We start from the raw sequence: 21,292 nt of genomic DNA on the forward strand, positions 1-21,292 counted from the left end.
GCACTGCAATCATCAGCACACAGCTTCAACTTTAAAATGACCAGCTAAAGAACTTTTCAGCCAAATCAAACATTCTGCCATCTAAACGTTGTAAATTGATCTTAAGTTCCAAAGCCATTTAGTCATATTTGTTAAAAAAACTCAAAATGGGACCTAAAACGCTTGACCAGTTAATAACCAAGGGACAGATTAATGCCTAGAATGCCCCTTAGTGTTCAGCTACAAAACCAGCTGAGTCACAGGCGACTGAAAAAGCAATGTTTAAAGGCTTCCCAGAACACAGTGGGGGCGGTGAAGGGAGACATGGGCGGCGGACTGGAGCACATTCAGAAGTCTGCAGCGCTACAGAACATGCTGTCTCTATGCCGGAGAGTCCTGGGTGGCTCTTTGAAGAGATTTAGGAGAGGAAATATGAACAGTTTGTAGAATTATAAGAAGCTTGATCATGTTGGGGCTTCTGAGCAGATTTGAAACGTTTGCTGAGCGGAGCAGCATCACGTCTCCCAACAGTGCTGAGTAATGGTTTTCAGTCGGTAAGTATCATCAACAGCTAGCTGACAAAACCCTTCCTCCAAAGCCTTCAAGGCTCAGCAGACTCCAGAGGAATGAATCAGACGATTCAGGGAAAGTTGTGCCGCCTTGAATAACGATGTGTTTCAACACAGGCAATCTTTCAAACTTGCACATGACTCAAGTAAACATAGTAAACAGTGCACCACAGTGATACTCAGGTTGCCTGCTTTGCCCTCTAAAAGTAATTACCTAAGACTTTGTTTGTTCAACATTCATTGTATGCAAATTCCATTTAGTGGCAGCTGGATTATTCTAACAAGAGGCATTAACATGTGAAATATAAACTGTGCTTCACACTAAACTTTAAACTACAGCACAAACGATTTGGGTAAGGCGCGCAATATTGTCTCCTTACTCAGATAATTACTCCATTCTTTGCTTGAGAGTTTGTATGGATCCACACTTTCAGTACAGCTAATTATACCCAGATTCTGGAGTTGGTTAAGATACACCTCCTTCTCATTAGATTCACCTTAAAGAACTGCTTTAAGCTTTTGAAACTTATAGTTGCGATTAACGCATGTAAACAAAGAACAAACACAGCCAATGTGCCAGTCCTATAATAGCATGATATGACACTGATATCCAAGCTCTATTCATTTCTACTGATCTGTTAACACTTAATACAACTAACCACTTTATAAATATGATATACATTTAATTAAAACAAAACATGCAAGCAATACAGGTAACTGTCTATTTAAAAATCCCAATTTTTTTCTCATGGCAACAAATACAGACTAAATTGACAAACCAAGTTTATAACTCTACTTTTGAAATGCTTACTCAATTCCCTGAATGCAAGTTAAGTTCTCAATACAGACTCCTTTATGTAGAAGCTACAGTCTGTACTGAATTGCATTTCTTTGGTAGTCGTATCCAGTTTCTTTTTAAGTGAACACAAAATGGTTTTAATAACACATTTTGGCCTCTCTAACAGCTGACAAAAATGATTTGACAAAAAAAATTATTTCCCTTCAGCATGATAAACGTACTGGTTTGAAAAATTCAAACTTTTGACCAAATCATGCAATTCTTCAATCTTTAAAACTTTAAAACAACATATTATAAAGTGGTTTTTGACCCTGATGAGCACTGATCAGGGTCTAAGGAAATTCTTACAAAACCATCATCTTTTCCACAGCTTCCACTTGTTTTTATAGATTCTACATGTCAAAAGGGGCAAAATGAGTGTACTTGGTTCTTTGCCATATGTAAATGCTAATAAGCAGATTGTTTTGAAAGTTCCACTGACCTTGGTACACAAAGTGAAAGCCTTTGGCAGTTTCTGGTCCAACCGCAGTGAACTTGATAGTTATCTGGTTTCCAGTACTCAAGGGCAATGACTCCCCTGGAAAAGACCAAACAATCAAAACTCAAAAACAGCAGAATTGTGAGACCTTTCTTTATGCAGTCTGAAAACTTTGAGCACCTCACATCTCTTGGCTTAGGTCTCATTAAGTGCACTGCTATCTGCTACCAACAGATTTGATCATCACTTTTATTAAGATGGTTCTTTAGTCTGTTCATGAGGCTTTTATTTTCTCATGGAATTGTGTGTTTTCAAAACACATAAGCAGAATAAAAGGAGCTTAGACAAACAGCATGGGTCTCATTGATCTCCCCTGAAGCTCTATCGCTTCAATCAATGGCACTAACTGCTTTTCATCTGTAAAACCACTGGAAGAAGATAAGGAGAGAGAAAATAAGCCATTTCCTCTCAGTCTCACCCTGCCATAATTTCTTCCTTGTGGCACACACCATGCCAACCGGCTACTTACACCTCCTATTAGTCACAGCGATGGGGCGGCTGCAGCCAATGTGCTGATATCAGGAGCATTATAAATTTGGAAAAGCAGTCAGCGGGGATCTTGTGAAATCTTTCAAACCTTTTAAACATTGAGTAGCAATGACTGTATGTCAGCCAGATAGGTGTCATTGGAATTAAAGGTCTTCAAAATTGAAAGTGCAATCAAATGTCTGACATAATCACCAGTATCCCTTATCCCTGTGAGTGAGCTTTACCTGAGTGAGAGCCCGAGAGAGAGGAGAGCAGAGAGGACTGCTGCGTCGGCCCATCGTAAATGTCAACCACATCATTGAGAGACGTCTGGAACAGGACAAACTGGCCAAACAGAACTGAAAGACAGAAGAGAAAAATACAGTTGGGGTAGGCTTGGCCTGCTGACAGGTCTCACAACATTATCAGACATACAGTATTTGTAGAAAAAGAAATGCTTGTTAAAAATGAATCTGTATTTCATAATTTGGTCACAGTAGCACAGAACAGATTCCCACTTGCACTGTCAGTTGTCTTGCTGAACTTTAAAATTGTAAACCAACAAAGCCATCAAATTTAAGGGTGCCTGGAAAAAGAAGCTGAAATATCAACTACAGTTAAGAAAGGTAAAAAGTGAAATGTCTTAAGGTGCAAAGATATATGTACATGTATGATTATGACTTCATTAACACTAAATGACTTATCCTCCAAATATGACCAAAACAGTGAAGTGTGTATTAATTACTGGAATGAAAGAGAAAAACCACAAGACTTTCCCCTTTGTTTTCTATACACTGTGTTTTGGACACTGGCTCAAATATGCTGGCAGAAACCTGTCAGAATGTCTGCAAGTCACTGATTCACAAATATAAATTGAAAATTGGACCTTGGATATCACAAGCTAACCTAGCACTAACTGCAAAGAAACCACATGGGCAATGAAAAGTTCTAGAATAAAAGAAAGATTCTAAAGCGCTACTTGGACAGCATAAGTTTCAAGGAGGTGGGATTATGTATTTTTTCTGAGCTTCTCAGGGATTTGACTCCCATCTGATTGTAACATGTCAGTTGTTGTATGGTCTGCTCCTACATCTGTAAAGATTCTGGTGTTTTTTTACCTTCTGTAAAACAAAGCACAGAATAACGCCAGGTTATATTAAACCAGTTTGAATCAACATGTCAGAGAAATGTTACCATGTTTTGTGGAAAAGACGTTTATAAGTATGGAGGCACTCAAAAAGTGCAGCTTTGCTCCAGCCTCAACATTAATATATATATATATATATATATATATATATATATATATATATACATACACACAATTTTTTAAACATTGTAATTTATAGAGTTTTACAAATTTTACAATTAATCAATTAAAGTTATGGCCAATAAACACTGAAGAACAAACAATAATTAATCAAACACACATAAAAGATTAACTATTTAAGTAAATAAGTAGGTAAAATAGTACATGAATCAATTAAAAACAAACAAAAATATGAAATAAAAACAACAATAAATAGGAAAAAACAGGTAGACTACTAGACTAGCAGAACATTTCAGTAGTGACACAGATTATTGGCAATTAGCAAAAAGAGGCCCTTAGGCAGTGTCAGATCTGTAAAAAGAAACATGTATACATACCTCTTTTTAAAATAAAAACAAAATCAAAGTATAAGAAAAGCAATTTGACATCTTATAACAACTTGTCAATGTCTACATGTGATAAGCAGTATAGGAAGGGATTCCATACCTTTTTAATTTTAGACTGTTTGCCTTTTAATATATATGTTACTTTTTCCATTGACAAACAAATGGACATATTCTTTATCCATTGCATAATGGAGGACCCTTCTGTTCTTTTCCTAAATAAAGCTATCAGATGTTTCGCCTCTAGGATACATATGCCAATTAATTTATGAGTCCTGCTTCCAATAACAAGACTGTCAGGGAAATACCCAAAATAAAAATGACAGGTTTCAGAGTAAGATCTACAGACACCATGTCGAAAACAGATGGCAACACTTCTTTCTAGAACCTCTGGGCTACACTGCAACTCCACATGCAATGCAACAGTGTACCTTTTAAGAGCAAACATTTCATGCATAAATCAGGAATATTGCCATTAAATTTATTCAGTTTTACTGGGGTGATGTGTGGTCTCATAGTCCAGTTGGATTATTGCCTGAGCATCTGTCTGAGTGTCTATACATATATTCTTCCAGGCCTCTAATGAAATATCGACTTGTAGATCTTCTTTCCAAGAAAGTGTAGAATCTGACAGTGCTCTGGAGCTAGACATTAGCATGTTATAAAATGATGATACCAGTCCTTTAGACAGAGGAGATTTTGAAATTGTTTTCTCTAGCAAGGACATTTTGGGTTCTAAAGCTTTGAGCCTTGGTGGGACAAGATAAATCTTCTAAGTTGCAAGTATTTAAAAAAAAGTGCTTTTGTGGAATGCCAAACTCTGCATTAGCACATTATCTTTGTATACATCTAAATCCTAAATCCAACCTAGCAGGTTTAAATTTTTCATTTCCCCAATTGGCATGAACCAAAGAGAGCAACTGTTATGTCCAGATATTTAGGTACATCACAGTTTTGTTGAGTAGCGTACAAACTTTATTTAATCCTAAAAATTTTTGTCTTAATAGAAAGTTTCTGAAGAGCTTTCTAAGTGTTATAAATAAAAAATGTTGAGGGTGGAGTGGAATGTTCTGAAATAAGTATAGTATTTTAGGCAGTATGTTCATTTTAATTATACTTATACGGTCTATGGGTAGAGTTCTCCATCTTTCAAAAATTTGGAAATAGATTCCAGAAGAGGCTGACAGTTGACTCTGGAAATATCATCCATATCTGTTGTAATTTTGGTTCCTAGGTAAGTGAAGGAGTCAGTAATATTAAAATCTGAAGCTGTGATATGTTTTGTCCTTCATAATTATTTAATAGTAGGATCGATGACTTGGACCGGATTATTTTGTAACCTGAGAATTTCCCAAAGAGTGTCAGAAGTTGTGGTAAAGATGGAATAGATTTCTGACAGGTATCATATAATATCGTCTGCATACAGGGATATTCGGTAATCTGATCCACCTAATTCAAAACCCAATATATTGCTATGTGATCATATAGCTATGGCTAATGGCTCAATAATCAAAATGAATAACAGAGGTGATAGTTAACAACCTTGTCTAGTACCTCTTTGGATGTTTATGCACTTAGAAACTGTGCCGTTGGTCAATATTTTAGCAGAGGGAAGGGTATAGAGGATCTTTATCCAGTTAGAGAAAAACGTTATCAAATCCAATCTTCTGAGAAATGTTCGAAAAGATATGAGCATTCCACCCGACAAAGGTCTTTTCTGCATCCAAACATAGAATGGCAGTATCTAAAGCTCCTGTTTTAAGATGTGATTATATTAAGCAGTGTCCTGACATTGTGAAACCTTGACAGCCACATATAAAACCATTGTGATCCCGTCCCACTATATCTGGTAGAAGGCACTATTTATTGTTTGGTTTATTAGGTTTAGGTAATAGAATAAGTTAGAGTTTCTCTTAAGGAACTCAGGAAGTACTCATTTTTGTATGATTAGAAACATTTTGAATAGTGGTGAGATGATCTTCTGTTTAAATTTCTTATAAAAATCTACTATGATTCCATCAGGTCCTGTGCTCGGATGCCTCCATGAGTTTCTTATGGTGACATGTCGAGTATCTAAGCTTCTCTAAATTATTCTCTAACTGGATCTAAAGTACAACCCCCCCACCCCCCCCATGACAAAATAACCTGGAAAATTAGGAGAAAAGGAAGAAAGGGTTAATAAAAGATTACTATTAATTAGGAATGTCCTCATGGGGACCATAGACATTAACAGTTTCAGTGTCTTCATTAATAAAGTAGCCTGTACAATTATCTATCTTCCTGATGGGTCCCTTACTGTTTTTAACCATTTGGTACTGATTTATGAATCAAGATAATAACCCCTCTCACATGAGAAAGGAGACTGAGCACCTGACCAGGCCATCTATTGCATATTTTGGAAATATCATTGAACATTAAATGAGTTTCTTGCAAGAAAGCTATTTTGGATTGGAGCTGTTTTAGCCTGGCCATGATTTTAACTGTACTGTGAAGGCCCCTGCAGTTTCAGGAAACGAATTTGACCTTAACAACCTCTGCCGTAATTACATATTGAGTAGTAAATTCACCCTCTCCCAGTCACTGTGCTACATAAAACTACCTGCACACAAAATGAAGAAAAAAGTTAAAGAAGAGTGTTTGCAATCAAAGAACAACTGAAATACCGGCCAAACGGGAACTCTAATACAGTACTAAATGAACCACTATACCAGATGGATATCTGGTTACTACCCCTTTACCAATTACTTCCAAAGGCTCAGCGGATCCACCAAAACTAAACAGGAGGAGGAGCTGTTTTGTGCTTTACTCTCATAAAATGAGCCCCGCTTCATGCATGACTTCATCCCCTTTGGTATCCAAGCCATTAGGCATCATTGTCCAGGTCGTCAATTTTAGCGGTAAGTGCAGTGACTCTCTTTTCGAGTGTTCGTTGTAGACCAGAGTGCGTTCACCGTGTCATCGGTTAGAGAAATGCGTTCTTTGGCTTGTGTTAACCTTCCAGAGCATTCCACTACTTGGGTTTTCACATCGTGTAGTGTTCAGGGGATAGTTTCAAACTTGGAAGAGATGTCAGCCTTCACAGAGTTTACTGCTTGAAGGATGTCCATGGCGCTAACGTTGGCGCTCTGCTCGTTGTGGGTCTCCAAAGTGAGAAGCTAACATGGATTGCCCTCGGTAATTTTTCATTTGTTCAGCTTGCTTTTAACCATTTTTGTGGCATCGTCGCCCACAGGAGTGAAAAGCTTCGACGTTTCTGCAGAAGTAGGGCTATTATATGACGGACTGTAGCGGAGCTACAATGTAAATGTATAATGATTAATATATATATATATATATATATATATATATATATATATAATTATGCATAGTTATTTTATGTGGAGGTGTTCAGTGTTAGCTGTTCCCAAGCTAATAACAATGGTAAAGACAATAATAACACAGCTAATAACATAGCTACTTAGCTAAGTCGCTTAAAACCAAGTGATGGATGGGTAAACAAAAAATAACGGATATATAAAATAGTTTTGACATGGTTTCTACTCTTTTCTGGAGTAAAGGCAAAGAGGAAATCTAGTAAAATTATTTGGTAAATTAATCAAAGTGAAATATTTTGTAAATTAAAACTCTGAACATTAAAAAATGTTAAACTAAAGCCTAAAACTATGCAAATGAGCAGCTCAACTGTTAGTAAGTGAAAGAGTCATAAGCAATGGTCATGTAGTGCAGTAGACTTTTTTGATTAAATATTAGAAGGTTGTCTGAATTAAACTTGGTGCTGCTGATTATTTGGGTGAATGTGTTTATGTAGCTGTTATACTTCTTCACTGCACATGACAGGAACAAGCAAGAATACTATCATTGGTCCAGGGTATTATTCTCACAATGATAGCACTGCCAGAACACTCAGCTCTACATTAGGGTCAAAATTGCAGGACCACTGCAAAAAGTGGCAAAGAGGCTCATTGTGCCAAACTGTGTCAAAAATGCAGAGCAAAACACAACAAATGAACCTCATAGAAGATACAGCACGTGTGACCAGCTAGTGAAACGCTTTTGCTTGTGCCCTGATTTACTCAGAAAAGAGCTTACAAACAGTGTTAAATATGTTCCCCAGAGCTTTATGCCTTAAACTGGTCCTCTTTCATTTTACACACATCATGCCACAATAGTTTTACAGTGTGCTAATAACATTGCACAAGTACATCATTATTCTCAATTAGATCAGCACATTTTCAACCAAGGAGGCTTCCCAGAGGTAATAAAGCTGTATGTTTATTTAAATCTGTTTAATTGGCTACCTCTGAAATGTCTCTCTTTTGTGTGTTGGTGACTTTGTGAGATAGCATGCTGAGCTGGTGAGCTACTGTACACATATGATGCAGTCTTATTTCCAGTCCACTGCTTTGATCGCATCATCAAGCTAGAGAAATCCATTTGCATCCCTGTCATTAGTATTACAAAACATTCATGCCCTACATGAATTAAACCAAGGAAAAGTTCTACTGGAACAAAACTTAAGAAGAAAATACACGTGTATTGATTCCATAGGCCGGCCCTTTTTGGATTGTTGTGGTTGCCATGGAGAAATTATTTTAAAATCACCAAATATAGTGGTCAAATATAGTTTATATAATATTTATAGTTCTTGGGCACAATACAAAACAGTAAAAACACCTCATCTCAAGTGGCTTTTGTAAGACAGTGACAATATAAAATATAAAAAGCACATTGTCAAGAAAATATTTAAATTACAATTAATAATAATGATCCAATAAACAACTCTTCCACCAAAAAATGTAGTTTGTTTAGGGCAGGGCTGCCCAAAGTGTGGACCACCACCCTCACCCCACCTAATGAGAGAATAAACATATTTTCATATTACATAATTTCCTTCTTTTTACAAATGTACTTTTTTAGTTTTTTTTAAACAAAATATATTGTTTTATTATTACAATTTATGTTTTAAAACTCAAATTTAAACATATGTTGTTTTGTCTTTTGCGCCCTTAGCCCACCACACAGCACTGTTGCCAGAGCCGGTTTATGAGGAGCCTGGCCACTTACTATTACCCCCTGCCGCCCCGCCTCTGCTAAACAGCAGAGGGCGCCCGCAAGTGAGTTCTCAATGAATAAGAGTAAATGGAGCCCAATGGCTAAAAACGAAAAGTTAAAAAAGTTTCTTATCACTCGCCCAGAATGTCTAATTTTTAGAAAGTAGGATGCTGTATTTCACAACCCCCCCCCCAAAAAAACCCCCAAAGAAAACTCATCTATATATTTCCTTTTTTCTACAGCACGCGGGTTTTGGGCAGCAGGAGGCGGGCATTCCTGCTCGGGCCTGATGATTGATTGGTGAGCGGAGCAGCTCATTGGCTGTTCGCGCTCACTGATGTCATAGACATACATTGGGGGGGGGGCAGTTTTAAACTCCTACAGCTCGAGTTTAAAAGCTCTTAAAATAAAACAGCGGTGTTAACATGTTTTATGATATTCACTGTTCAGGAAATGATTGCAATCGTTTCCATTAAAAATGTTTAAGCATCTATAAATATGATTTCGTTCAAATGCTCCATATAAGCCTGCTTGTTTGGACTCACTCGAGAGCGCCCTCTAGTGTTTTAGAAAACCGGAAGTCATTGCAGAGGAGTAATTCTCTTCTCTGCAAGTTCTCTGCTGTGGCCCCCAAGACAAAAGGGGCAGGCACCCATGGTTTAGAGCATGCACTTATTGCCAAGCAACTACGGACTGCTGAAGGAGTACAAGAAATTTCAACCTTTATATATTGCAGTTATTTCATAAACTTTAAAATGTTGTGTCGCATAATAGTGAAAATATCATAATACATAAACATATAAATATGCTTAATGCAAAACCTGCACCTGATATGTAGTGTTTTGCTTAGGAAATTAGTACCATGGTGATCATGCTAATTTCTGCTGGTGTGAAGGCTGAACAAACTGGGAAAAATATGTAAGTGTAATTTTTCTGACCAATTTTGAGAGCTCTAGGCTTTGTTGTTTTATTTATTAATTTTTTTTTGTTGCTTGATTGCATTTGAGTGCTTGATGTAGTGTGCTAGACTGCCCCCACTCAACATGTGTTAAGATAACTTTGAATAATGTAGGGTATAATTAAAATATCAACTCTTGGGATATAATAGATTTAAATATTTAAACTGAGATTTCTGTACAAATATGATTAATCATTCAGCCCTAGCTAGCATTTCAATGTGATTTCCTGTACTGTATTAGCATCAAGCAAAACAGTGTCACACAATTGTTTTCCCACACTGGTTTTAATACTATGCAAGGCAGATCTACTAAAAAACAGAAATTTGAAGCATTTAAGAGATTCAAGTAACATATTCTTTACATTTGTGCTGCCAGTTTTACTGTAAATCTTTAAAAAAATACATTCTTAAAGGCTTAAATTCAAAGCCTAGTGCTGGGGAACGGTGTAACAAGTTAGCTATCTTTTAACTTTTTTCACAAGATGTTACATGTGTTTACTTATGATTATGTTTTACTGATAATTCACAAGTGAAATATGTTTAACTATGCTGCTCAACTGATCAGATTTTAGGACGGGAACTATCCATTTTCTAAATGAGCACTGGTCACTTTTTTTTAAAGTGAATTACTACTGGCAGAGAAATGAGGATTACACATCCTCAGTGTTACACATTAGCCTATTATATATTGACAACAGCATTAACAAAATCACACACATACGGGATTACACACACTCATCTTTTGAAGAATGCACTATGTTTAGCATTGAGCCATTGCAGAAGTGCTGTTATCTCACAGCATAAAGGAATTTGTTTGAGATGTTAATGTCACAGCAGGGGTTTGAAAGCTAAAGGAGGCCTACTTAGCGTAGCGCAGCCTCCATGTGATTACCCTGCTTCTGTCTTAGGAATGCAGCTTTGTAATCAAATTCTGGCACAAACCAATTGTGAGCAAATGAATCCGTTTGGGCTCTGAGCCAAAAAAATTGCCATGATTAGATCTGCTGGTCTTGCACGCTGTCTATTGACTCCTGCTGAGCTATCAAAGACAGAGCACATCACGTTTCACTAATTTGACTTCACTGACAAACAACATCAATATGATCTCGCAATCAGAAGTTATTACAGTACAGCGTTCTCACTTTACAGTTAACTGCGTCTTAATTACTAGCAACTGTAAGATAATTAACACCAGAAAGTATACAAGAATCTGTCACTTTGTGCTTTGAGGAACAGATGTTGCAACAGCTTTAACATCTTTCAGTCTGTAAACACTGAAAAACAGCCCAAGAGTGACTCATATGAGAAGCCGAGGGGTACTGTCATAAAAGTTTGGATATGTGCACTGCTTGTGCACACAGTGTCCTAATGGACAACTTCTGTTGGCTGGAAGCAGGGGCATGTGGGAATGTACAAACCAGGCTGTTATTGATGGTGCTCCTATCCTCCAGTAGAGCCAGCTGGAAAATGAACCATAACTCATTATGGCAAGTCTACTTGCAGACAGTGTGCCCCCGCCCCCCGTGTGTTTGGTAAGAACAATAGGAGAGATGCTAAGGCCCTCAGCACATTATCCTTGTATTTAGCCACCTTAGAGGCTCTGGCGATGCCAACACAATCACCACTCAGTGTCAGAGAAAACAATTGTGCTTGTTCAAGTTTCAGCCACTTATGCACCTAACAAGCTGGGCATATGCTAGAGGGACTCTAGCCAATTTCGAAGCAAAATGAAATAATGCTATGCAAATGAGTTGCTTTAACCTGTTTGTATCTCAATGACAGACATGTTGGAAACAGGCCACTTTAGAGTACTGGATCATGTAATTTGACAATTTTTAGATAAAGACTTAAACATGGATATGACAACACTGGAATATGCCTTTTAAAAACTGTTGTTACACACATATGAAATGCAGTCTACAAGTGGCACTGCAGCTGTTAAAAGTCAGCCCATTTATCTGTGCCCACAGAAACAATGAAAGCAAGATTAAGATGGACCTGCCATGTCACCAGGGGCTCAGCTTTTGTGTTGAGGGGCTAGGGGAGATTCCTGGAACTTAGGGCATTGCACACGTAGTATAATTCAAATGCCTTTGGTGTTGTGCCTCCACTGGCAGCACAGCACCCGTGCTTCACTGTCAGACAGTCCAGAGGCCATTTAAAGTCAACAGGGGGAGCCCATTTATCTACACCATCCAGGGAACCACTCAGGATGGATTGATTCCCAGTTCAGGCACAGATCGCCTTAAGCTTCCTCACACCCCTCATGTTACTACACCAATGTCCACCTTTGAAAGAAAGCACGATCAGAAGCTGGGTGCATTGAACACAGACCATGGCTTCTGAAAATTGGTAGCCAGAGGCAATCTAAATGCTAGTGGTCTGCATAACAGCCTAACACACAAACTGTGTGGATAAAGATGCTATTGTTACTAGAAGTAAAAAAAACCAAAACTCCTGGGCAGTTTTCCAAAAAAGAAAGTACACCTCTAGTAGATTCTGAATCCAAGTCAAGTCTCAAGCCTTTAAAGATCCAGTGAGAATCAAATCTTGAGTCTTTAGTACTGAACTGTAGTTTAGCTTCATTATAAGCTGCAGATGATGCACTTTACAAAAGCAAACCTAGTAAAAACCTGTCAGGTTCAACGTGACTTCAAATAGCAAGTCTTTCATTTTCATCAAAACTCACTTTAAAGGAAAGAACTGAAGAGCTACACGTCGTACATGTGGTGTTTAAAGGAAAGAAGCAAAATGGAACGTTAGCATATTGTTAATACAGCACATAAACTAGCTAGCCACTGCAATAGCTAACTCAGCAAAACTTTAGTAAGCTATAAAGGCTTGTGATCTTGAACACAACTTCAGATAGATTAGCTGACAACTTCAGCTATGATAGCTAGTATGCTAGATAACATGATCATACTTGCTTTCCAGGCTATATGATAGTAGTTTTAACTTGCCTCTTTGCTTTAACGTCAACGTGAATCAAAAATCAGAACAAATTTTTCTTCCTTAATGCTTTGTATATCCTGGAGAAACATGATATTCAAGGGGGAAATAAATGTGGAAGGGACACGTTTTAATTGTCCAGGTTTTAACTGGATTGTGAAAAGCGGGTGTTGTGAAAAAGAGCACAGAGTCAGACTCTGATAGTATATTTTAAAATCTGTTTTGCAGAAAAGCCAAAGGAAAAAAAATAACAATTACCAAATTTTGTCCAAAAATGCAGGACTGCATTACTCTATTCACAATGGATTATGCTTTATAAGACCAAAAACATGAACCAACAATGTAAAAACATCCATTTTAATATCATAACTCTAAATACAAGTTATTGCATGTAGCACTTCATTCTGCCCTTCAAACTGAAAGTATTTCCGTAATGGAAGGCTCGTTATTTGATTCATATCAGACTTGACCCCACTGTGAGCAGCAGGAGATTAGCATAAACCATTGAAGTCATCTCAGCTGGATTCCTGCAGCCAAAAATCTGTGGTTTACAAAATGGATTCAAATTTGAAATGTTCATGCTTTATACTTTTTTCACTGGATATAACTGGATCCTTTGAATTACAAGAATGTTAAGGAGCAAAATATGCTATATGTAAGCTAACACGGCTGTGCACTGAACTGACATCAGCAGACAAAGTAAGTACACAAAAATACCCCATTTTCATGTGACTTCATTTCAGCACCTTCAGAGTACCTTGCTAGATGCGCAGATGTAGCATTATTTGTATTTTGACTCCTTAAAGATTTTGAAATTCAGAGGATCCAATGACATTCAGTGGGAAATCAAATTCACACCTGCAAGTCTGGCAATGAAAGATTTTATTCATTCACTGCATCAAGGTTCTTAATTATTTTTGTGTGTTTTTCCTCTGGCTGAAATTTCATGTCGTAAATCTCAAGTGCACATGAATCAGTCAACATTTGACTTGTGTCTCCATCTCTTTCAACCAAGGAATCATTTCCAGTGGAGAATTCACATTAACACAAGTCTAAGGCAAGACTTAATATGGAAAAATGACCCACAGACGTGTTGTAGATGATTCCTACAGCCTTGCCTGATGTGAAAAACCTCTTTAGAGCTGTTCTCACATGGTGTGCACCATTCTCACAGCTTCCTAATGATTGGTCTAAAATGCCCCCTCGTGCCAAGAACCTGCACAGCTGTGCTAGCCTGCTGGTCAGAAATTTGTGGCAGTTGCACACTGAGAGCCTATTTCCTCCACCAGTTTTGGCACGCAGGGTAGGTCACAACATGTGGTTGCTCTTTCACAGAGCTGAACACCTTGCTTCAGCCATTCCTCTTCCCCTCCTCTGTACAGCACAAACCCCCACTGCTGCAGGAGATTGCCCTTTTCTATGCTTACACTTAACACATTCTGACAGATGCTTACTGGCTCCTATGGAAATGAGGCCTGAGATTAATTCACATTTCTACCTTTTTTTCTCATGAGTAAGAACTCTTCTGAAAAAAGGGTCTTCTTGTCTCTCACTGTCCTTGAATCTCTCTCTATTTCCCTCTCCTGGGCCGTGTCGTGCTGGAGCTGGACCGCAGAGCCATTTTCATTCTGCTGCTTGAAAGCTGCAGAGCAAAAATGAAAAAAAGGGAAAAGGCAAAAACACATGCACACCTTTCCTCTGCTCCAAGCTGGTTCAAGATGAATGAGCAACTCGCCAAGAGCAGAGAGGGGTGACTTCACCGCCAACGCTTCCGGCATATTCCGCAGAGGATGCTGGAATATTACTCTTACTATTGGCCTCTTACAGTTGGAGAAAACCACATAAACTAATATGCCCAAATGTTTCTTCACAAGAAACAGAGATGCCCTGCAGAGTGAAAACAGCCATTAACGGCTCATTAACAAACATCTCTCATTTCAAATTTTGAGGTATCTGGTTGAAAAAAAAAGATATAAACACTTTATTTATATTTACTAAGTGCTACACTGTACACTAAGGATGGTTCTTAGCAGAACTGTCTTTGTAAATGACGTGTAAGGTTTAAATAACCTCCACATAATGTAAAGGTTACATACTAATAATATTTGTACGCATATTTTTAATAAAGCCAAGCTGTTCACTGTTGGGTATGATTGTATTATAATTGATATTATACCACAGTGTCTTGTTAAATTGGACTATATATAGTATGTATGTACTATAGACTATGTATTTCTGATTTGTCATGCTTGGTCCTGTTGTGTTTCAGTGTTTACATGTATATGGTTGGGATGACAAAGTTCTTCTTGTTCTTCATCTGAATCTTCTCTGAAACCATGCATTCCAAAGCCAAATAATTATTTGCAAGGCTTAATTTTTAGGAGTGTAGATGCTTTACAGATGTTTAAATTGTCATTCAAACCCAACCCTAAAATCCAATGCACAGAATGTAAAATTCCTATCCTATTAAACAGCAGTTGTTAGTTTGTCCACTATTTGAAAACCTATTTTATCTACAAGGGACAGTGGTGTCCAACTTAACTTGCTAATAATGTATGAGTGCAGTAAATTACTGGTATTGATTCCTTAAAATACTGAAAATGCTGGAATTAAACTTTTTTTATGTCTGCCTAATTAAATAATTACATAAAGCCATTCAGAGCAGTTTGATATGAGATACTCCATTCCTGAGAAACTTAAAAAGAGTCAGTATTGTTTATAGTGGTGATTATAAGAACCAGGCGTTTGATGCGTTTTAATGTTTCTGGGGGCTGTTTACACCTTGCATTAATGTGTGTTTGGTTACTTCAAGCAGTCACGTTTTTACTTGACTGCATGAAGTAAACACCCTGAGGACGCTCTATGAAGAGATTACAATCAGATCAGTTAAACCACATTTAGAGGTGGTCACAGACAGATCTTGACCAGATTTAACACAAGCGTAAAGGCAATGTTGTTTTCGTTATTATACACTTACATGAGCAGAACTTTGTCTGTTGAGTGCTGACTAGCAGGTGAGAGAAAAAACAATGAAAGGAAAGATTGAGGATACACAAGGCTGAAGTTAACCCCAAACCAAATGACTTCATTGGCTTTAGGCTCATGAATGCATCCAAGCCAAGCTTGTCAACTTTGGTTTATAATGGCAAAAAGAATAAACACCATCACTATTAAATAAAAAAAAAAACTCACATATATATGACTTTCATGTTCAGTTCATTCAGAAAAGACTAATATTCATTGAAAGACATGCACCAGTTGAGTTCATAATCAAAGCATTCATGTCCTGAGTCATTTTGTGTTGAAGGCAAATTACAGGCTGGCTGATCTGTGGCTTAGAGGAACTCCTTCTTCTGCCTGCTGAAGAGTGCCAAGGTTACAAGCATAACCTGTCCTGTTTGGCAAGTCATTAGATTGTGCTCTGATAAGCGACTCAGTCAGATCTGGGACGAGGTGCAGGCGGGAGCCGAAGGTGGACAGGTCCTATTTGCTTTCCTCTTGCCTGGAGATGTGTGTATCAGCTACTCTGCATCTGTCTGCTACCATGTGCTTGTCACTTGACCTGTCTGGCCTTAAAAAGTGTCTGGCCTGATATAAAGAAAGCACAGTGAGTGGTCTTGTACCCGGAGTAGTAGTGTGCTGCTATAGTGCGAGGTTTAACAGGGCTCATATAATGAATTAAACTTTCCTTGCCTTTTTAAAGAATAAGATTTTGATGTATGATGTAAACACTGTCTAAAGTTTCAAAACATACCATTTGTACCCCAGTCCACACAGGCAAACAATCCCACAAAACAGCCTGTTTTGAATTCGCCCATGGTTTTGATGTCACAATCATGAACCTATTTAGGCATGACCATCCATTCAGCCTAGAGTAATTGAGCCCACCTTTACATGCTGAAGTGATAATGAGTGTCGTTACAGCAGGCAGTCTGTAACAGACTTCTTGGAATGAATGGCAATAGAGTAAATAAGTACAGTTTTTCACAATTGATAAGAAGCTTTTCTAAGTTTAATCACTTTTCAAAACTGCAAAACATACAGCAGTTCATTTTACTCTCCGAATGCTCTACAGCTAAACACCGCAGAAACGTCTCAAAATACACTCATTCCAGCAAAAACGTCAACACTAATGTTGGAATACTTTCCTATACTCTTAGTGCTCTCTGGTTTGTTTCATATTTTACAGTTGTTTAGACAGATTGATTACTTTATTAATCCCAGAGGGAAAGTTGTCTATGACAGCAGCACAAAGTACAGTAAAGAGCAAAACAAAAGCATTGCCATGCACTATTATACAGATAAAATTATTTTTAAGCAAGTGTAAAAAACTGTAAATGAGTGGCTGAAGTTCCTTTTCTGTAAAATGCATGAAGATGTCAGTCTGAATGTGACAGTGTGTTCCACACATTTCGGCCCAGACTCCTCTCTACATGCACAATTCACAGCAGCCCATCTGAACCAAGATCATTTACATATATCAGTCTTACAGGCACTGTAATGGAAGAGTAATGACTAGGGATTGAACTAGCTTTTCCTTGCAACAAAGATAAATAGCAAAAATTAATAGTACTCTTTACACTATTCTTATCTTTGTCTCAGCCCTGCTCATTCTGCTATACTTTCCTGGCGCATGGACCACCACAAGCCTTCATTTCTGACCTGACACATTCAATAACTACTATTATAGTTATAATAATTTTTCTCTTTATTTCTATATATTTCACCATGCACAAATGGATTGCTGAAATGAGTAGATCTTTAACTACAGGTTCATAATGTAAATGGAACCGCTGAACTGTAACATTGACATCGTGCAACCGAATGATAACATGCAATTTCCACAAGTGCCAAATGAGCTTATAATTTCATATAGGAAAAATTGATGTGAAAAATAGATGGTTCTGCTGATACTGTCCTCTACTGACTCACTTTCACAAAGTCGGTTTCCAGCGAGATTAATTGGTGGATCACAGTGACGCTGGCTCTAATTGCTCAGGACTGACCACTAGGACTGACACCACATATGCATTTCTCAGGGGAGGTTCTAGCACAATGATCTCTGCCAGGGGCTTCATGATTCTGATTCATGGTCATGGTTGTGTTCTTGCACCTCTTACCTGCCCTTTTCTCTTTTCCCTCTCTCTAATAGTTAAATTCAATGGCACGACCCTACTGTCCATCGGCCCTTGAGTTGAGCTCATACCCTCTGGGCTTTCTACTCCACTCCAGGCCAGGTGGCTGGGGTCTTTCCCTTGAGCCTTAGGTAACCTCTCTCTGCTTGGAATCCGCTCTGGAACCCTGCCTGGACTTCAATAGCCAGGCCCAGAGGGACAGAGGTCTAACGCGCTCTTTGAGGCTCAGCCACCTCTAGGTCATTCAATTGGCAGAGAAGAAGCTCATATGAATTGTGAATGTGTGCACATATGCTCCAGCATATGTTCAGAAGCACTCACATATACAGTGTGCACACTTAAACATATGAATACATATGTGTAAATGTGTGCACATACAGGACATGATATGTGCATTCCTTTAAGGTCAAAGGGATAGCTTAACTATATGTTACCATATTGTTCTCCATAACAAACCCTGTGTCTCTGAATTGGAAACATTAAAGGAGAGGGAAAAACAATCCTAACTTTATAGTGTGACAATGTAAACAAAATTTGAATGCAAGTAACTTGACCATTTCAGTTTGTCTATTCTGGTCACACAATATACGGGGCAGGCATGAGTACATTCTGAACATAAACAGAACCAGTGCAAAGACTTTGGTTCTTAAACAACATAAAATATCAGAGATATTCCAATAACAATCAAACAAATTGATCTGATTTAAAAAGGAGTTCCACTTAATGCAGAATATAATCATTGCAAACCACACTAACATTAATCCTTTAGCTGGATAACTGACTCCGACAAGTTTCAGTCACAGCTCAAATTAAAATGAATATGCAGCCAACCCCACAATGATCCATATGCCGGAGCTCATTTTAACACCTGCTACTAAGTGTATGAATTAACTGATAGCTCATAGTTAAAGGGTTTAAATTCCACCAAATGACTGATTAACATTTCTGTATCATTAAATGGTAAACATGTAAACAAATCTTAGAAAATGGTTTGATGTAGAAGTGCTCTGTTTTGCAGAAACTTTCGGAGTCAGATTCTTCATAGTTGTGGCGATGGGAACCAGACATCACATGTGTTTAATACCTTTAAAAGCAACATCACTGAAACATTTTACATCAAACCAGTCTTCATGACTTTTGTTGCTTCTCAACCACTTAATTATGCAGAAATTCTGAAAAATAGATGGAGTTCCCCTTTAACTATTGTCAAAAATTTCATCCACCAACTTGTACACGATACTGATTTGTCTTAGTGATATACTGATGCACTAGGGGACTAAAGTGCAGTGACAAGGATGCCCTCTAGCTGTTGATTATTTATGCTGTATAATTTTATGTATGTAATTTCACATTGGTGATCACCTTAACATCAGGAGTTGCAAAGTTCTGATATGACAACTAAGATATACTGATGATGAGAAACTGAACACATTAAATTACACCCTGAACAGATTCCAGAGCTCACAAGCTCCTGTTCTGTTTCTATGCACTCGACATTGGTTGTTCCATCTAACATTGCCAATAGATAACAAACCCCAGCTCTGAATAATGAATAGCCCACACATCCAAGTCTGTTTTTCTTCATGTGAACATGCAGAGCAGTCCCTACTGTGTATGACCAGACAATACATTCTGGCAGAATGTGATGGCACGCCTGTGTGGCTGACTGACGCTATGTGATTTCCCAAACGTACTGAACATACCTCATACCATATAGACATGTTTGCAAACCTCCACCAACAAATGGTGGGATCAGAGGGGTCATCCTCTACATATCAATAGATATCTTTTAATATTTATTTTATATTATATTTAATATTAATCCATATTTAATATATATTTTCACTTGCATTAATTACTTTTAAAAATAGCTTTATCCATTTTTCTTTCTTCCTTTTTTTGTACTTTTGGTTTATTTACCTTTTTATTAATTTGCTTTCACTAAACAGACATCATGTCCTTTTTGCCATAAACTTTTTTATGTACAGTTTTACTATTTATAGTTTCAATATTTAAACATAACTCAATATTATGCTACACTTTCAAAGACATTTTCTCTCACATAGTCAGTATGAATGAATAAATGAATGAGGTAATGTATATTTCACATCTTTTATTATATAATGTGTGTAGTGTATCTAAGCTCTGTTGCATTGATTTCAGTTGCTCCACATGACATTCTGAACCTAAAGATGTACCGTTGTATGCAAACATTTGAACACCCAAATAATGATTTGGTAATTCTCAAATAAACAAATATAAGTACACATCCTCTGCAGGAAAGAAACATGTTTTAAAAAAATATTGAGTTAAATTTAGTCTAGGCTTAAGCTTAATCTGGGTGTGGGAAAGCAGCCTTAGGTGTAAGCACTACAGCAGGTAGTGATAAGCCTTATCATTTTGCATAGCTAATTAGATTCAGCTTATTTACCATGTCTAGATGTGTGTTTTCATGTGGAACTGTCTCTGAATGTCAGAGGACATGGAGTTCATTCAGTGTTTAACCTGTACAACTAAAGCTGGTGTCCTCTTGCTTAATATCTCATGAATCACACACACAACAAATAAGTCCTAGTGTGCTGCCTATTGCTATTGTCTGTGCTATGTTCTCTGGGCTTATTCAGAAAACACAATAAAATGATTTTTGCTTTAATCAGGATTCATTTAGAAGAGAATTACTGTGAATGTGAGCAGCGTGCACACAAGAAATGGAAGATCACTGATTCACTTCCCTTTCAGTGCAACCTGCTCTGTACTGTTGATAAAAATAATCAAGTGCACTCTCCAAATCTCCAAATAGCAAAGTAAAGAAATTAGATTGTCTTCATTTATATAGCACTTGAGGTTGGATTAATGTGAACGAGTATGCCTTCCTCAAAGCCCTCCTGTGTTACACAGTCTGTAAGTAATTGGACAGTGATACAATGTTGCTTTCTCTCTATACTCCAGCACACTGGACTTGAAATGAAACAATGAGATTAAAGTGCAGCTTTATGAGGTTGATGTCAACATTAATTCAAGAGTACTTACATCTATACAGGGCAACCATGAATGAATCATACCCTCTTTATACACAGCCCCCCCCCCCCCATGCCCTTTTTGAGATGAAAAGTAATTTTACAACTGTAAATAAAATTGTCATGTTTAAGCCTTGGCGAAGACATCAGTAGGTGCAGGGTATTATTTTTGGTGGTG

At 37.6% G+C, this 21,292-nt stretch overlaps 1 protein-coding gene across 1 annotated transcript in view; it reads right to left on the reverse strand.

Moving 5' to 3' along the window:
• The window catches only part of csmd3b (CUB and Sushi multiple domains 3b), a 575,187-nt gene that overhangs the window by 121,277 nt on the left and 432,618 nt on the right, over positions 1 to 21,292 (reverse strand). Inside the window, 2 exon segments of the mRNA XM_037535436.1 lie at positions 1,829 to 1,924; positions 2,599 to 2,712. Coding sequence (XP_037391333.1) covers positions 1,829 to 1,924; positions 2,599 to 2,712 — 210 coding nt within the window.

Source organism: Pygocentrus nattereri, chromosome 27 (genome assembly GCF_015220715.1).
Source record: "Pygocentrus nattereri isolate fPygNat1 chromosome 27, fPygNat1.pri, whole genome shotgun sequence".
NCBI classification, from domain to species: domain Eukaryota; kingdom Metazoa; phylum Chordata; class Actinopteri; order Characiformes; family Serrasalmidae; genus Pygocentrus; species Pygocentrus nattereri.